At 46.0% G+C, this 14,856-nt stretch overlaps 1 protein-coding gene across 1 annotated transcript; it reads left to right on the forward strand.

Annotated features, from left to right (window-relative positions):
- The first annotated feature begins 449 nt into the window (after positions 1–449).
- Positions 450–14,307, forward strand: LOC149366164 (lysosomal Pro-X carboxypeptidase-like). The gene is made up of 9 exons (XM_089549253.1): positions 450–569; positions 685–825; positions 2,294–2,395; positions 4,353–4,534; positions 5,558–5,715; positions 6,656–6,816; positions 7,531–7,683; positions 12,011–12,198; positions 14,069–14,307. Exons 1-9 carry the CDS (start codon positions 450–452, stop codon positions 14,259–14,261), a joined length of 1,398 nt encoding a protein of 465 aa, XP_089405379.1. The 3' UTR covers positions 14,262–14,307.
- The last annotated feature ends 549 nt before the right edge of the window (positions 14,308–14,856 follow it).

The raw sequence follows: 14,856 nt of genomic DNA on the forward strand, positions 1-14,856 counted from the left end.
TTGGATTGTTATGAAGGTCATTTCCATGGACCGTTACATCTTTTCTTCTGAAAAAAGAAAAAGAAGTTACAAAAACTGGTGGCAGTTGAACAAAAGAAAGGCCTAACAATTTTAACTGCCGGTTTGCATTTAGGAGAATAAGTAAAATACTGCATCGACTTTTTAAACAATTTTGAGTCTTCTGAGAGTTAAAAAGTTAATTTTCATGGAATGTTGCAGCTTTTCAAGAGTAGGGGGAAAACTTCTAGGTATAGTAGCTGCAACAATATATTTATTTCTGAAAAGTACTTCGGTATGCATAGGAAACCTCCTACAAGGCAGTTAAGCAATAAGTGCTGCGGGGTAAATAAAGACAAAAGTGAGTCAATAAATCAGGGCCCATTAGAAGATATGTGACGCTGCTAGACTGCTGATAGTAACTTGTTCACAATCTCTTTCAGAAATTCAAGATGGCCACACCAAAAATTATTTCTCCAGTGTTGACTGCATTCTTTTTCATATCTTTCGCGGGTGCGACTCAAACTACTGGCTTGAACCTCACTTACAAGATTCACACCTTCGACGCGCTGGTTCGTATCTGACGTTCTTTTTCTTAAAATTGCTTTGAGAGAAGTTGCTTCCGCAGTTAAAGTACCAATTCTGCACGTGTACTCAGTCACGCTAATTTTCGCTTTCTTTCCGCAGATCGATCACTTCACTTACAACAAGAACGCTACGTTTCAACTAAGGTACGCAATAGCCGATCAGTATTGGAACCGAAAGGGTGGCCCAATATTTTTTCACACTGGACACCAAGGTTCCGTTGAAGAACATGCGAGCAACGTGGTAAGTGATCGACTTCTTTTTCTTGCTGCAATGAAACACGAATTTTTCAAAAGACCGATGCCAGGCATGCAACGGGACGGGTTGATACAGTCGAACCTAGTTATAACGAAATAATGAATATAACGAAGGAATGGCGATTCCCCTTTGAAGCATCGGCCAGCACGGGCTATAACGAAGCTGCGGCTATAACGAAATAATCGCCAGGCCCATTCAACTTCGTTATAATGAGGTTGAAATGTATTTCTTGAAGGGGCACATACACATAATTTCGAACACAAACAAATGATATGATTTGATTCATGGGCTTACGAAGATGCTTTCTAGAAAGTTTCATTCGCAGATGTTGAGTGGAACAAAAATTAACATGATTTTGAGCGTTGCCCAAGGAGCTACTCGGTATTTCCACCCGCATCGAGTGACGTCAGGGTGCACTTGCCCCAATTACTGTGACGCCATCGAACCCAGTGGTTCATCACAAGAACAACCAGTGCTTTGCTGTGATACCGATGTCATCAAGGTTCTACAGGTTAGCCAGTCGACCGTGACGTCATTGTGCCCTCCAGTGTTGGTGCCGACCGAGAACGAAACTGCAGGTGCAGAGTCGTTTGTAATTGTTCACGCTGCGCACTGGTGTTTTAAACTAATCACTAGGCTGTTGGCCTTTTGACGGAAAAAAAACCGAACACTCAAGATCTTTGTGTATGTGTCCTTTAAGCATATCGAAGGAAACGCTACAGAGACCACAACCCAAAAAAGATACGTAGCGACAAGATACGACATTCAGTGTCATGTTTTCTTGAGTCGTGGTCCCACAACGGCTGTTTTGAAAAAAAAAAAAAATTGTTACCTTTCTTGCCTGTCACCTTTGTTACCGAATAAGGCTGCAGAGACCCCCCAGATGGTCTAATGTACCTTCCTCTAGCGTCTTTTGTTGTCCGAAACACATCCATATGTATCTATTCAGTGCGTTAGCTCTCGTTAGCTCATTCCTGAGTTTCGCGCCATCGTTGACGTCCACAACGCCACCTGCCATCTGTCTCTGTTGCCAGGTAGTGAGGTGGAAAGAGGGAGATGCCGCTGTCCCCTATTAGAGGGATGTGGGAGAGGAAGAGGGAGGGAGGGTGGGAGACTACTGGTGGCCCATAGCCGCATACAACTCAAGACAAAAGCGGCAGATGCCCCTCAGAGGAGACCCTCCAGCCAATGGCGTCGACCAGTCCTCAGGGCGTTTTGGTTAACCGCCTTAGACCCGCTAGAATGAAAACGCAGGGAGCGGTGAATGAAGAGGACTAACCACGGCTTAATGGACTAACCGCTGCTTTATGAAAATCGGTCGGCGCCATTGGCTGGAGGGTCTCCTTTGAGGGGCATCTGCAGCTTCGTTCTTGAGTTGTATCCGGCTATAGTGGCTTGCTGCCCCCCCTCCCTTTATTTCCCAGATTTGCTTTACTTTGTGTTTTATTTTCAGGGAATTATGTGGAACTGGGCTCGCGATTTCAAGGCGCTCTTGGTATTCGCAGAGCATCGCTACTACGGCCAGTCTTTGCCCTTTGGAAAGGACTCATTCAAGGTGAAGAATGGCGACGCTTTGGAAACTTCGCGCTGTACACCTCCTTTTAATCTGTACGCATGAGGGTCTGCACCACGCAAAACGATGTAGTTCTCTCTCTCTCAGTAGAAACACGACCCCCCCCCCCCCCCCCCCCCCCCACACACACACTTTCTGCAAACACGATCTCAAGTATTGCTCTCTGTGTTATTTCACTCCGGCATGACAATTCTGAACATCAAACTGCGTGATGATCACTTCTACGAAACTGGAAACGTTTTGACAAAATGAACTTTAGTAACTGCGCATGCTTTCTTATCTTCTTTTATCATTGTACCTTAGAATGTCGAACCCATCATCGTTTGCCAGATTACGTCCTCTCTAAGATAAAGGCATTCGCCAATGGTCTCATATCAGCCGTGTACAGCGCCAGACGTTACCACCATATCGCAGCAAATGCAAAGAGGAAACTGGGCGCCTACTTTGTGACTGGCCTCGGCTGGTCCGCCATCTGGTATCCCTGGGTGCAACGGTCGCCGACTAGAATTTCGTCCCCTAACAAAAGGCAGAATTCTGGGGCCTCATGCCAAAGAGGAACTAGGAAGGGACTAATTGCTCATGGTAATGAGTAATTTGAACCTTATTACTAATCTTCTCTTCGTCGGGAGATTCCCGTATACATTTGTCCAACACTATTCCCATTTCGAGTTACTGATCAATCCACTCTCGCCCTACCATCCTAGCCGGCCTTTTAGTTCTGTTATGTTTTCTATCATGTTTGTGCCACGTAGCGCCGACCTAGGTGCTCAGTACAGTTTTTTTTTGTGCGTATACACACATTCATGTATATATATCCTTTCTGTACATAACCATGTAGAATAAATACCATGAAAAAAAAAAACAGTCCCGGTTAGCTCAGTCGGTGAAGCGGTGGTCCCGGGTTCGAACTTCAGACCAGGACAATATTTTCTTTAACTATGAAGTTTCTAAGGAAGATGTATAGCTTTTCTTTGTAGCCATATGGTTGGGCTTTGGTGGATGCAAATGAGTAATTGCTCCCTTATTACAAATCTACTCCACCTTGGGGGATTACCCTAAAAGATTTGACCAACACAGTTCCCACTTCGAGTTACTGATCAATTCGCTCTCGCCCTACCACATGCTTGCCGTCCCGGTTAGCTCAATTGGTAGAGCGACCGCTCCGGTGAAGCGGTGGTCCCGGGTTCCAACCCCGGATCAGGACGAAATTTTCTTTAACTATGGAGTTTCTACGGAAGCTGTATATCTTTGTAGCCATATGGCTAGGCTTGGGTGGATGCAAATGAGTAATTACTGCATTATAACAAATGTGCTCCATCTAGGGGGTCCTCATATACTTCAAGGAAACTGGCTTTAGCTCCATTCTATAAACTACGTGCGTGCATCCTGTGACCACATGGTGTGATGGCCCCGCGGACACATTCTATACTCTGCTCTTATCTTCCATGTCTATTTCTCTCTATTTATCCCCGTCCCTTCTCTTCACGTGTAGGGTGTAGCAAACCGAGTATTGCCTTTCCATTATTCTGCCTCTCTCATATATCTGTATGTCTCTCGGCTGTCCCTCTCTACACCTTTATTCTTTTGTAGTACTGTTTTTCTATTGTGGACGTTGTGCGCGCCGCTCAAATTTCTCTCTTTCAAACTTCAGGGAGTATTTCTCTGAAATACTGCATTTGCTGTTGGAGGAGCAAGTTTTCTGATCGTGTTGTAGCTTTAAGCGGGCGCCAATGACTGTTCAAAAGCACCGAAGTTTGGGCCAGTTGGTACTGATCCATCTTGAAAACGTAGCAGGACGAAAAAACGGGGACATAATGTCCTGTCATACTTGTCCTGTCAGCATATGTCCTGTCGTACCTCTGTCTATTTTTTCCCCGTTTTTTCGTGCTGCGACGTTTTCATTATGACTGTTCACTCTTTATCTCTCTCTCTCTGTCAGGCTCCGGAGATGACAGCGTACCTGACTACGGAACAAGCCCTCGCCGATTACGCCGAACTGATCACGTGGATCAAGAAGAACGTCAAGGGAGCCCAAAACAGCAAAGTGGGAGTGTTTGGTTGTCACTACGAAGCCATCTTGGCCACCTGGTTCAGGGTTAAGTACCCGCACATTGCCAGGGGGTAAGTGCGAGTGATCACGACGGGCTTTCACACCTCGACCTAATACCAAATGAATAGAACAGCAGCAGAAGTACACCCCACGTCAAAAGTATACGGCCCAAGGGGTTTGCTTGGGAAGCCTGCTGCATGCTTCGTTATGCATCCTCAGCGACCGTAACCTCTTGAATGAGGAATGGCATCGCGTCCTCAATCATGCCTAACTTTGCACCGCTAGATATTTTTTTTTTGAATTTTTTCTTTATTTATTTTCAGAAACAGTACACAAACTGTTGTTTGGACCCATAGCCTTTACGGCTAGTGAGGGGTCCAAATACAAAACAAGTACAATATTACTGCAGAACGTGTAAAATAAAAAAAAACTTCAAGATTAACACACACAATTGAATTCACTCCTACATTTCCATGGAAATTAAATAGTGTTTTAAAGATGCCGAAAAGTTATTTTTTTCTTTAACTTCATTAGGGATTTCATTCCACACATGGGCTCCGCTGTATTCTAGGAGTCTCCGGCCGTACATATTGTAACAAGGTGGTAAATTAAATAGATTGTTGGTTGCAGCTCTTGTTTGTTTCATTGGTAATCTAAATAAACTAAGGGGCAGGGGGTTGTTAGATTTTATTACATTGTTTACTATTTCAGCTATCTTCAGTTTATATGCCATTGATAGGGGTAAGATACGAAGCTGCTGAAAGAGTGGCCTGCTGGGGTATGTATTATTTGAATAAGTTATCATACGAATAGCTCGTTTTTGAAGGCGAGAAACAGGATCTAGGTATGTTTTATATGTACCACCCCATGCTTCCAGGCAATAAGATAATTGACTGTGCAGGGATATTCTAGGGATCCCCGCTAAACTCCTTAGAATCAAAACCCTCGGGCTGTATACTTTTGACGGGGACTGTACCTTTTATGTCAGCCTGCATGTCGAAGAAGCTAATGTTCATTTTTTAACAGAGCATTGCGTGAAAGAAGAAACATATTATAAAATGAACTGCCTTATTGTAATCTTTCATCACCGACAGTGTCCTGGCCAGCAGTGCTCCCTTCAAGATATTCTCTCCCTTCGTGCCCTGTGACACTTACTTCAAGGCGGCGACGGATGCCTACAAGAAGACGTCCAAAAACTGCCCCAACGAAGTCAGGAAGATATGGCCCGTCCTCGAAAACCTGGCTTCAACCGGTAATTTTATAGCAACTTCTCTTGCTCCGCAAAAAAAGTGCCTTCACCTATGGTTACGCTTATAGCATAAAAAATAATGCGAACAAAACAGATTTTTAATGCTATGTATTAGAAGGCTCATTCGAAAAATTTGTCATCGGTCATAAAAAAAAATTGCGAGGACACTTTGGCAACTAAAGCGTTGAGAGGCGAACGCCGAGGACACTATGCCGTGACGACTTCCGGTGGATGTGACGTCACATTGTTCCCTTGGCTATATCGACGTCCGCGCTATTTCAACGAAATTTCCACATTTTAGCCTATAATTAATTAATTAATCTACAGTCACCAAACTATGCCTCCAGGTTCATTTTTTCCCCTCTATCTGAAGCAACCATTGGTTTCCTTTTATATTTTCTAGTTCCCAAGTTAAACGCGTGTGACACGCGTTGTTAACGGACGACAGTATGAGCCATTAAAGGCTTTCGCCTTAAAATTCACCCATTGACAGGAATGAAGTGATGTTACCAGACCGGAAATGACGTAATTTCCAGTAAAGTCATCAATAGCTTCTGGTGCTCTCGCATTTCCAACTTACAAATGAATTTTTTTTCCTTATAAGCGATGGAGGAGTGGAAAGAATTTTATAATCGCCACGTACCTGTCACACGAACTAATATAAGATGCACATGAGAGTGCAGTTAACGGTGATGTCGATGGCGATGCTGCTTATTTATGGAGGAAATTCCCTGCACAGGTATAACTTTAAAAATACACCGCATACTTCTGACACCCTCACATGGATTTGTTAGAATTGTGTGGCAGTATTTTCATTATCCAAACATTGTGCCGTGCCGAGCAGCAATTCGCATTTACCGATGCTCGTAAACCAGAACCGGTCGGAAGTTTTTTGTCTTTTATTTTCTTCTCTGATAGTTAATGTCGTATTTGCTGTTTCCAGAGGAAGGCTGCCAAAAGCTTGGGAGAAAATTTCGCCTCTGTCCCCATTTGCGCCCCAGCCATTTCCCGACTTTTCGAAACTGGATTCGTGACAGCTTGATCGGCGTTGCCCTCGTGAACCATCCTTACCCGTCATCTCACGCACCGCCTCACCCTGTGAAGGTGGGTGTTGGGCGCCTGCTACCCTTAGCGTCCATTTACAGCTAAATATAGTTGGATAAAGTATAGTTTTAACCACTTTCAAGAAACAACAGTGGTGGCATCTGAAGGGTGTGTAAGGAGCACGCATACCCAACACCAGGTAGACTAAACTAAGCCTCGCTACGCCGCTTAAACATAGGTACATTTGTTGTTTAGTGCACTTAGTATGAAACCAAAAAAATTGCCGGTAGGTGTAAGTATTCTTTCTAAACAGAACTAGAAATAAAATGAAGCTACTCTCGCTAGGGGGGCAGAAAATTGACCTCAATACGATATTGAGTAATTATAGTGGGCAAAAGAAGTGGCCATTTCAATTTTATCTACGTCGCAGAGGGATTCGTAAGCAAGAGGTTGTGTCAAAGTACGTTTTGAAAGAACTTGATGAAATTGTTACGTGCGCTACACAGTTCAATATTTGAATTCAAAACCATGAAAAGTCTGTACTCCTTGTCTTGTGGTGGTTGTTGCCTGAAAAACAACAAACAAATAAACAAGAAAGTCTCTGTTCACTTGTTATAAAGGGTGAAGAATGAGCAGGAACAGCTGTTTTTCCTCTTGCAGCAGCAGTTGTGAAAGCCACTCGAAAATCGCTAATCGGGCGTGACTACCGGCGTTAGTCATGGTTAAAGGCTTTGAGAGCAGAAAAAACGACACCACTGTTAATCGCTTTCGCAGGCGGTATGCGAGCTCCTGCGCAAGGCCCACGGAGACAGCGATCAAGTGGTCGACGCACTAGTCAAGGCAGTTGGCTTCTTCCGTAACACCACTGGCAAGACCTCCTGCTACGCTAAACCGGCGGCGATCAAAGAGCCTGCGTGGCTTTTTCAAGTGGGTCCTTTCTACATTCTAACGAATGTTAAATAACTTCTTTGCCATCCCTCCCCACTTCCTATATCTGTACATCCAGATCTAAGCAAGTCTGGACCACATGAGTGATGGAAGAATGAGGGACGATGACGTCAGGAAGGCAGGCGCGAAGGAAGGAAGAAGTATTGGCAAGAAGTAGGTTAGAGGGGTTCTGAAACACCTTGGGGGATTCCCTTAAACATCTGACACTGTTCCCACTTAGAGTTATTGATCAATTCAATCTCGCCCTACCATAAGCTTGCCGTCCCGGTTAGCTCAGTTGGTAGAGCGACTGCTCCGGTGAAGCGGTGGTCGGGGGTTCGAACAACGGACGAGGGCGGATTTTCCTCTCACTACAAAGTTTCTGAGAAAGCTGTATAGCTTTCCTTTGTAGCCGTATGGCTGCGCTCGGGTGGATGTCAACGAGTAATTACTCCCTTATTACAAATCTACCCCACCTTGGGGGATTCCCCTAAATATTTGACCATCTCCTGAGGAGAGCACATCAACAAGCTCATTCACTGCACTGGGTTGTCATGAACACATGAACCAAATAATACACTTCTGCAGGCAGCAGATAACCCACAATCACGGGCGTAAGTTGGCGAGCTCTTCCCGGCCGCTTTTTCATGCTCGCACCCTCCTCGGTCATTCGCACCTGCGTACACAAGTTGAGAGACGGCTATTGGTTAGATTCTTTCAAACGTCACGCAGCTACCATGGCCGCGGCCAATAAGCCACGTAGCTCAGGGAAGTCAGGAAGCCCCGCCCCCGGAGGTGGGGCCGGCGGAGGAGCGCGCACCTTCCAGCGTGCAAAAAGTGACGAGAGGAGAGGGAAAGGAGCGAAGACGGTGAAATTCAAATTTTGACTACAGATAACTCAGCTTCTACAAAACGGATTAAGAAAATTCTTGCTGGAGAATGTTCATGAAACGGTGTGGTTTAACATCCCAGTCATATCGTAACTTTATTCGAGCCCCTTTCAGAGCCTCTTTAATAGTTGAGAGAGCTGATGGAAACACCATGAAGTCCAGGATAGGGCCCTTGGTAATACTCGTTGAGTTTGTGAACTTTGCGGGACTCTCTTCAGCTGCCTGAGCATCTCACCTGGTTCCTGCCGCTTCTTTTCGTCTCTCGCCTACTCTCTGTTGTTCTTAGTCTGAAGCTCCTATCCAGCCCCTCTCCTATTACTATCAACCTTTCATTGCTGCTAAGCTCTGTCCCAAAAATGATAGTTGTAGACAGCGCCATTACCCGATCACAGCAGCCCTTTTTTCTTTTTTGCTTTATAATAATAATTTCAATGAACAGCGTTCCAGGGCCATTAACGCCGGCCTTATTTCGGGACAAAATAATACAACAGTTTTGTTTCAATTATATTCTTTTTAAAGGGAGACTGAAGCACTTTTTTTGAAAATCGGGCTGGCAGCGGCATCCTATAGTTTTTCATGCTGCATACTGGAATATCCCATCCAAATAAGGCAAAAACAAGCGCGAATTGCCTTTTTTAGCCGAAATATGCGGCCTGTGCCGCGGGGCACGCCGCGCGGCGCGCCGCCGCCCGTGATTGGTCAAGAGAGGTCGTGACGTCACTTTGAGGACTGGAGAAGCTGCCGATGCGGATCCGGCGCTGCGTTGAGTGCAGATCGCAGCTTTCCGTGTCGTTGTAAAAGCGAATACGGCGACTATTTTTTTTTACTGACCTCCGAAGAAAAGGATACTACAGTTTGCTCATTCCACGTATCGCCTGAAACCAAAACAGACGCAAGCAAAAAATTCTACGCCTAGCACAAGCATACGCCAGCGTCAAAGACGCGATGCAGACCATGCGTAAACGGTGCCAGCACAACCTCGGCTCGTATTCTCGGAAAGGAAGTGGTGCGAACAATACTCAAGTCAATTACCACCACCGGACGCCTCCTGGTTCGCCCGGAAGAGCGTCATCCTAAAGAAAAGGCCCAAAGCACTGTGTACAAAAAATCCTGTTCTCAGTACCCGGCGTTGCAGGTTGGGGCAAGAAAGTATTTCAAGGAAACGATGAAGGAGCACAAAGTTGGTGTCAAAATTAGCGAAGCGCAGTGGCCAAGCACTGCGAGGCATGTGACCACAATATAGTGACGCAATCATAGTGCGCTGGAAAACAAGCCAAATACGTGCACAAGGCTGCTGCTTCACTCATGGCGCGTTCAGCAGATGCCAGAAAATATTAATCGCTGCCTCGGAAACGTTCGCCCTTCCTAGATTTGCAGTTTAGGTTCAGTGAAGTAGTTGCCAACTATATGTGTGTTTAAAAGCCAAGCTAGCTGCAACTCGCCCGCTGCCACAACTTTATGAAGAAACCGAGTAATGTTGCGGTGTTTTCTTGCAAAAACTCGGTTGGCATTCATTTCTCTCATAAATTTGCATCCGAAATCAATGTCGAACGCTTTCATTTTAATTGCTGAGCTACGATTCAACGAGATGCCGCATATGAAGAGCTTCGATGCTTGCTTGCTTTGCTTTATTGTGCTTTGCTCTGCTTGCTTGCTTGCTTTGACGCGTCGAACCGAGTATAAAATCACTAACCGAGCCTTGCTGAGCACGTCTCAGGTGGTCTGGCCGCACCTAAGCTCAGGATAGCGACACATGCTTGAGCCTCTTTAAGGTTTCTTCATGGGCTAAGTGAGCATGTTTCTACTTTTAAAAGAGACGCTTCTTCGGAATGGTGACACGCCTCTCATGCGCAAGAAAATCGAAGGAACTGTGTCATGGTTCAGCCGCGCCTTTTCGACAGAAATCTCCAGAGGTCACATTAGGGACAAGCTCTGCATGTAGCCGCTCTTACGAAAGTGCTTCGAGCAGAGTAGGCTTGCTTTGGTCAGCTTGAATTCGTCACAGCAGCGAGCGCTTGCGCTGCGAGCTTTTGATCTTGCTAAAAACAGTGGAAGACGACACAGTCTCGGCCGTATTTGTTCATGGACACGAACGCAGAGTAGTACTTCGTGTTGAATCTGATTCTCAAGGTCGGCTGACACGCTTTGTACGTCACAACGCACGCAACACGAGAAACAACGCGCGCTGAAAGCTCGCTCGGGTGCGCTGAAGTATCCCCGGCTCCTCAACGTGACGTCACGTTGGCCGACATGGACGAGGTTTCCCTCTCCGCTGTTCTCCTCTCCTACGCTTGCGCGGGGCGCGGGAGATTTGAACATCGCGTTTTTAATTGGTGATTGCGCCACTGTTTTAGTCAAAATCGAAAAAATAATTTAACAGACGTGATCAGCAATGACACTACTTCAAAACCCTAAAAAATTAGCCGATTCGAAAACCGCCTCAGTATCCCTTTAATGCGATAGGTTTCGGAGGGCCATGAAAACTGGCAGCGTCGGCGCCTGTGTGAAGCCAATCGTGGCTGGCGGAACCATGGCCATCGAGAAAAACAGACCCTCTACCAATAGACCTGTGCTGTGATGCATTTCGACGCCTTCCCCGCCAAAGCTTATCTATAGTACAATAATCAAAACAGAGCATATGGACATGAGCAACCGTAAATTTACATGCGTGTACGTCGTGCTCAAGGTTTACTTGTGTACTGACAGCAAGATCGACTCTTTTATCGTTTACCATGCGCCGGCAGAAGTTAAGGATTTTCAGGCTCTTTTTGACGCACTGCAAGGAAAAAACTTCTTCGAAGTCAGAAATTTTTTTTCCGGCTGTGATAGCTCGGATGCATGGTGTCCACTCTAGTCGAGAGATTGTAATTCATAAAAAAAGCTACACTCATGTCGAGCATTCCTGGACCAACATTTTGAATATTGGAATGTTGTAAGCTACAGTTACGGAAATATTGAAGGCAATTGTCCATTCTTCCGAAGCGCATCAAAACCTTTAAGTTTTTCCACCGCTCGCATCAAGCAGTTCAGACTGCCATAAAAAACAATGGGGAACGTTTTTGACGATAGCAAAAAACGTTAATACTGAACAAATGAAAGCGTGCTTACAGGATGTCTGCGGACATATTCATGGTTATAATGAAATGTTACAATACATGGAAAAATTGCATTCATAGACTCTTTCCTCTTGAAAAATCCTCTCATCCAGAATTGTTCGATACGAAAAGTGTGCAAATTTTTTTTTTACCTCCCCTATAGTACGTACTCCATAAATATCGACCAAAAGCTACGATCCTACCGGTAGCTTTTGCTCATTCAATAAAGGGCGCATATTTTATCGCCCTGATGCTCAACTTCTTGAACAGAAGCTTCTCTGCTTGTGATACTGCTGCACGGTATTGCTGAGTGACCGATTGATACTAATTAAAAATGCCCAGCAATGCACGGAATTCGTCCACCCGGTGTGCGGGGATGGCGTCAAGGACATGTTCTACCCGACCGAATGGGACTTCGGAAAGATTAGCCAGAAGTGTTGGCTGCAGTTCGGCATCACACCCACAACTGACAGAGTCATCACGGCACTGGGTGGAGCGAACCTCTCCGGAACGTCCCGAGTGTTTTACAGGTTAGCACTTTCACCTTGAACATCTCAAAGGTACACTGAGGTGAAATTGAAGTTCGGCTAGATTGGTAAATTGCCACTTCCTAATAAAAAGAGATTACTTCGGAGTGAAACTTAAATCTTTTAGGTGAGGAAAAAAAACCAAGAAATCAGACAGGCGCCGCCACCGTTGTCCGTTTCCACCAGAGTGGATCACCAAATTTTTTTTTTTCAAAGTACGGCATTCCTCCTCTCTCCGTTTCAGAATTTGGGGGGAATATGGTCACCAATGCCTTATGTTAACAGCACGTTAGTAACCTATGTTTTGTCTTGTGTACCTATCTGCCTTTGCGACGCCGTTATTAATGCGTTAGCATTAAAGGCCCCGTTACCCAGAAAACCTGGCGCCGGCCTTGTCCGCGTTGTGAGTGAAAAGTCTCGAGCATGAATCTGGCAGGTGGCACCCAGAGAGCGACCTAGGAGGAAGGTGGGCCACCTAGGTCACGTGACCTTGTGACGTCATCACAACCTGCCCACCGGATACTGAGCAAACTGCCCACCTTGGCAGGTGGCAGTTAGTGATTGGTTGCGCGGGAAAAGTAACCTGGGTCTCATACAGTCCCCACAGATGGCAGCACCTGCCATCGCAGGGCAGTGGCGCATCGCTTAACCGCTCCACCACTGCGCCAGGAGGGGTACGAGGACTCCCAGGGATCTATGAATGTAAAAGAGAGAATAACCTTCTGCATGTATGGGAATTAACCCCTTACGCTATCGCGCTATACCCTTAAGACGGGCCTTTAGTGCCCCCTCCAATTTTTGTCAGTCACAGCTCAAACACTCATATAGTTGGTACAGCCAATTTCGACAATACTTTTAACTAAGACTCAGAAGAAACAGAAAAAACAGAGGTTTCGAAACTATTTTAAGGAATGCCTTGTGCATGTGTGCGGGTCAAGATTAATTAGAAGGGCGCTGCTCTTCGCAAATTCCCATCAAATTTTAATGGTCACTTTTGTGGCAGCCATTATCCTCTCTATTCCTGACTGCGAGAAAAAAAAAAGACTGCAATGCTGTGAAGTGTCCTGCGGTGATTCTAGTTTCCCCTAATGCACTGTGGCGCCTATTTGCTGCCAAGATGCGTCGCTTCGAGAGAAAGGCCTTGTCAGGAGAGAAAATAATTAAATAAAATGGAATGACACGTTAAAGATGGCTAGAAGGAGAAAGCTAACGCATAGTTATCCTATTGCGGCATGGCCACTATATTAGGATACAACTTAAATAAACAGCAGTTGCTAACACTGGGCCGCGGTACGCGGCTTCCTGTATTACTCCGCCGGCCAATCGCAACTGTAAACGAAATCAGCGTTTTAATGTTTGACTATATCAAACAATCCATGTATAAAAATTCTAGAGCTCATAATTTTTTATTCCTTGTGATAACCTTCTTGTTTACGTAACAAGAAAGGTTTAAGCAGCGGACTACTTTTTCGTCGTGGAGGAATTCTGCGTGCGGAGGCTGAATGTGGGCGGAGCTTCACTGCAGACTTATGTTGTATCGGTTTGATTTAGGTTTGGTTTATGGGGTTTAACGTCCCAAAGCGACTAAGGCTATGAGAGACGCCGTAGTGGAGGGCTCCGGAAATTTCGACCACCTGGTGTTCTTTAACGTGCAATGACATCGCACAGTACACGGGCCTCTAGAATTTCTCCTCCAAAGAAATTCATCCGCCGCGGCCGGGATCGAACCCGCGTCTTTCGGGTCAGCAGCCGAGCACCATAACCACTGAGCCACCGCGGCGTTACTTATGTTGTATCCGACTATAGCTCCTAGTGTAGTGATCATGGCGCCCCGATCCCTTAATTGCACTTATTCTTTCCCCTATGTCGGCAGCAATGGCAACCTGGACCCCTGGGCGGCTTACGGCGTCGATGCTCCACCGACCCGCAGCAACGAGTACCGCAGCATCAGGGGCGGAGCCCACTGCTTGGACCTTCGCTTCGCAAACTCCCGCTGGGATCCGCATTCACTCAGGCTCTCCAGGAGGGTCGCCAAGAGAGCATTCCGACGCTGGCTTTCGTCGTGACAAATTGTAAAGCCTAGGCTGAGGAAACAAAACATACTTTCAAATGGCGTCGCATGAATAAATGCGAAGGCGTACAATGGATGCATGTAGAGGTTAAATGGTATATTACAAGAATTTTATGCTTTTAGTTTTTGTACTGTATGAAGAGTGAATCACTGTTAAGTCATGCTGCCGGTGGCTCCATAAAATACTCGCTTGTCGGGGCGTGAGGGGCTGATTCACATAAAACAACGCCAAGCGTTGACGCTAGGAGCGCGTCTAGTGCGTTCGAACCTTGTTGCAAATTGTGAGAGGACTCGAATGTTGCGACGGTGAATACTGATGAGACAGTGAAGACACGGAGACGAATTCGTTAGCAAACAAACAAGGAAAACTGTTATTAACTTTACGTTACAGATACACAGAGTGGTCGGACGGAACACACAGCACAAACGTCTTTCTTCTTTGCCGTCGAAGAGGCCACTGTCTTGCCGAGACGGCCCGGCCGTTTTTTCCTGGCCAGGCCGTTTCGCGCCCAAACTCGCCTCCCAGACTCCGCCAGCGAAACCCGATCCCGGGCCAGCCACCAGCGCCCAAAACAGGGAGCGTCCCCGCA

Source organism: Amblyomma mixtum, chromosome 1, assembly GCF_055824585.1.
Source record: "Amblyomma mixtum isolate Tamu chromosome 1, ASM5582458v1, whole genome shotgun sequence".
NCBI lineage: Eukaryota > Metazoa > Arthropoda > Arachnida > Ixodida > Ixodidae > Amblyomma > Amblyomma mixtum.

Coding starts and splice junctions, on each gene's coding strand:
- LOC149366164 (XM_089549253.1), top strand. CDS start 450: ATGGCCACACCAAAAATTATTTCTCCAGTGTTGACTGCATTCTTTTTC. Junction 826..2,293: donor AAGAACATGCGAGCAACGTG/GTAAGTGATCGA, acceptor TTTTATTTTCAG/GGAATTATGTGGAACTGGGC. Junction 12,199..14,068: donor ACGTCCCGAGTGTTTTACAG/GTTAGCACTTTC, acceptor CTATGTCGGCAG/CAATGGCAACCTGGACCCCT.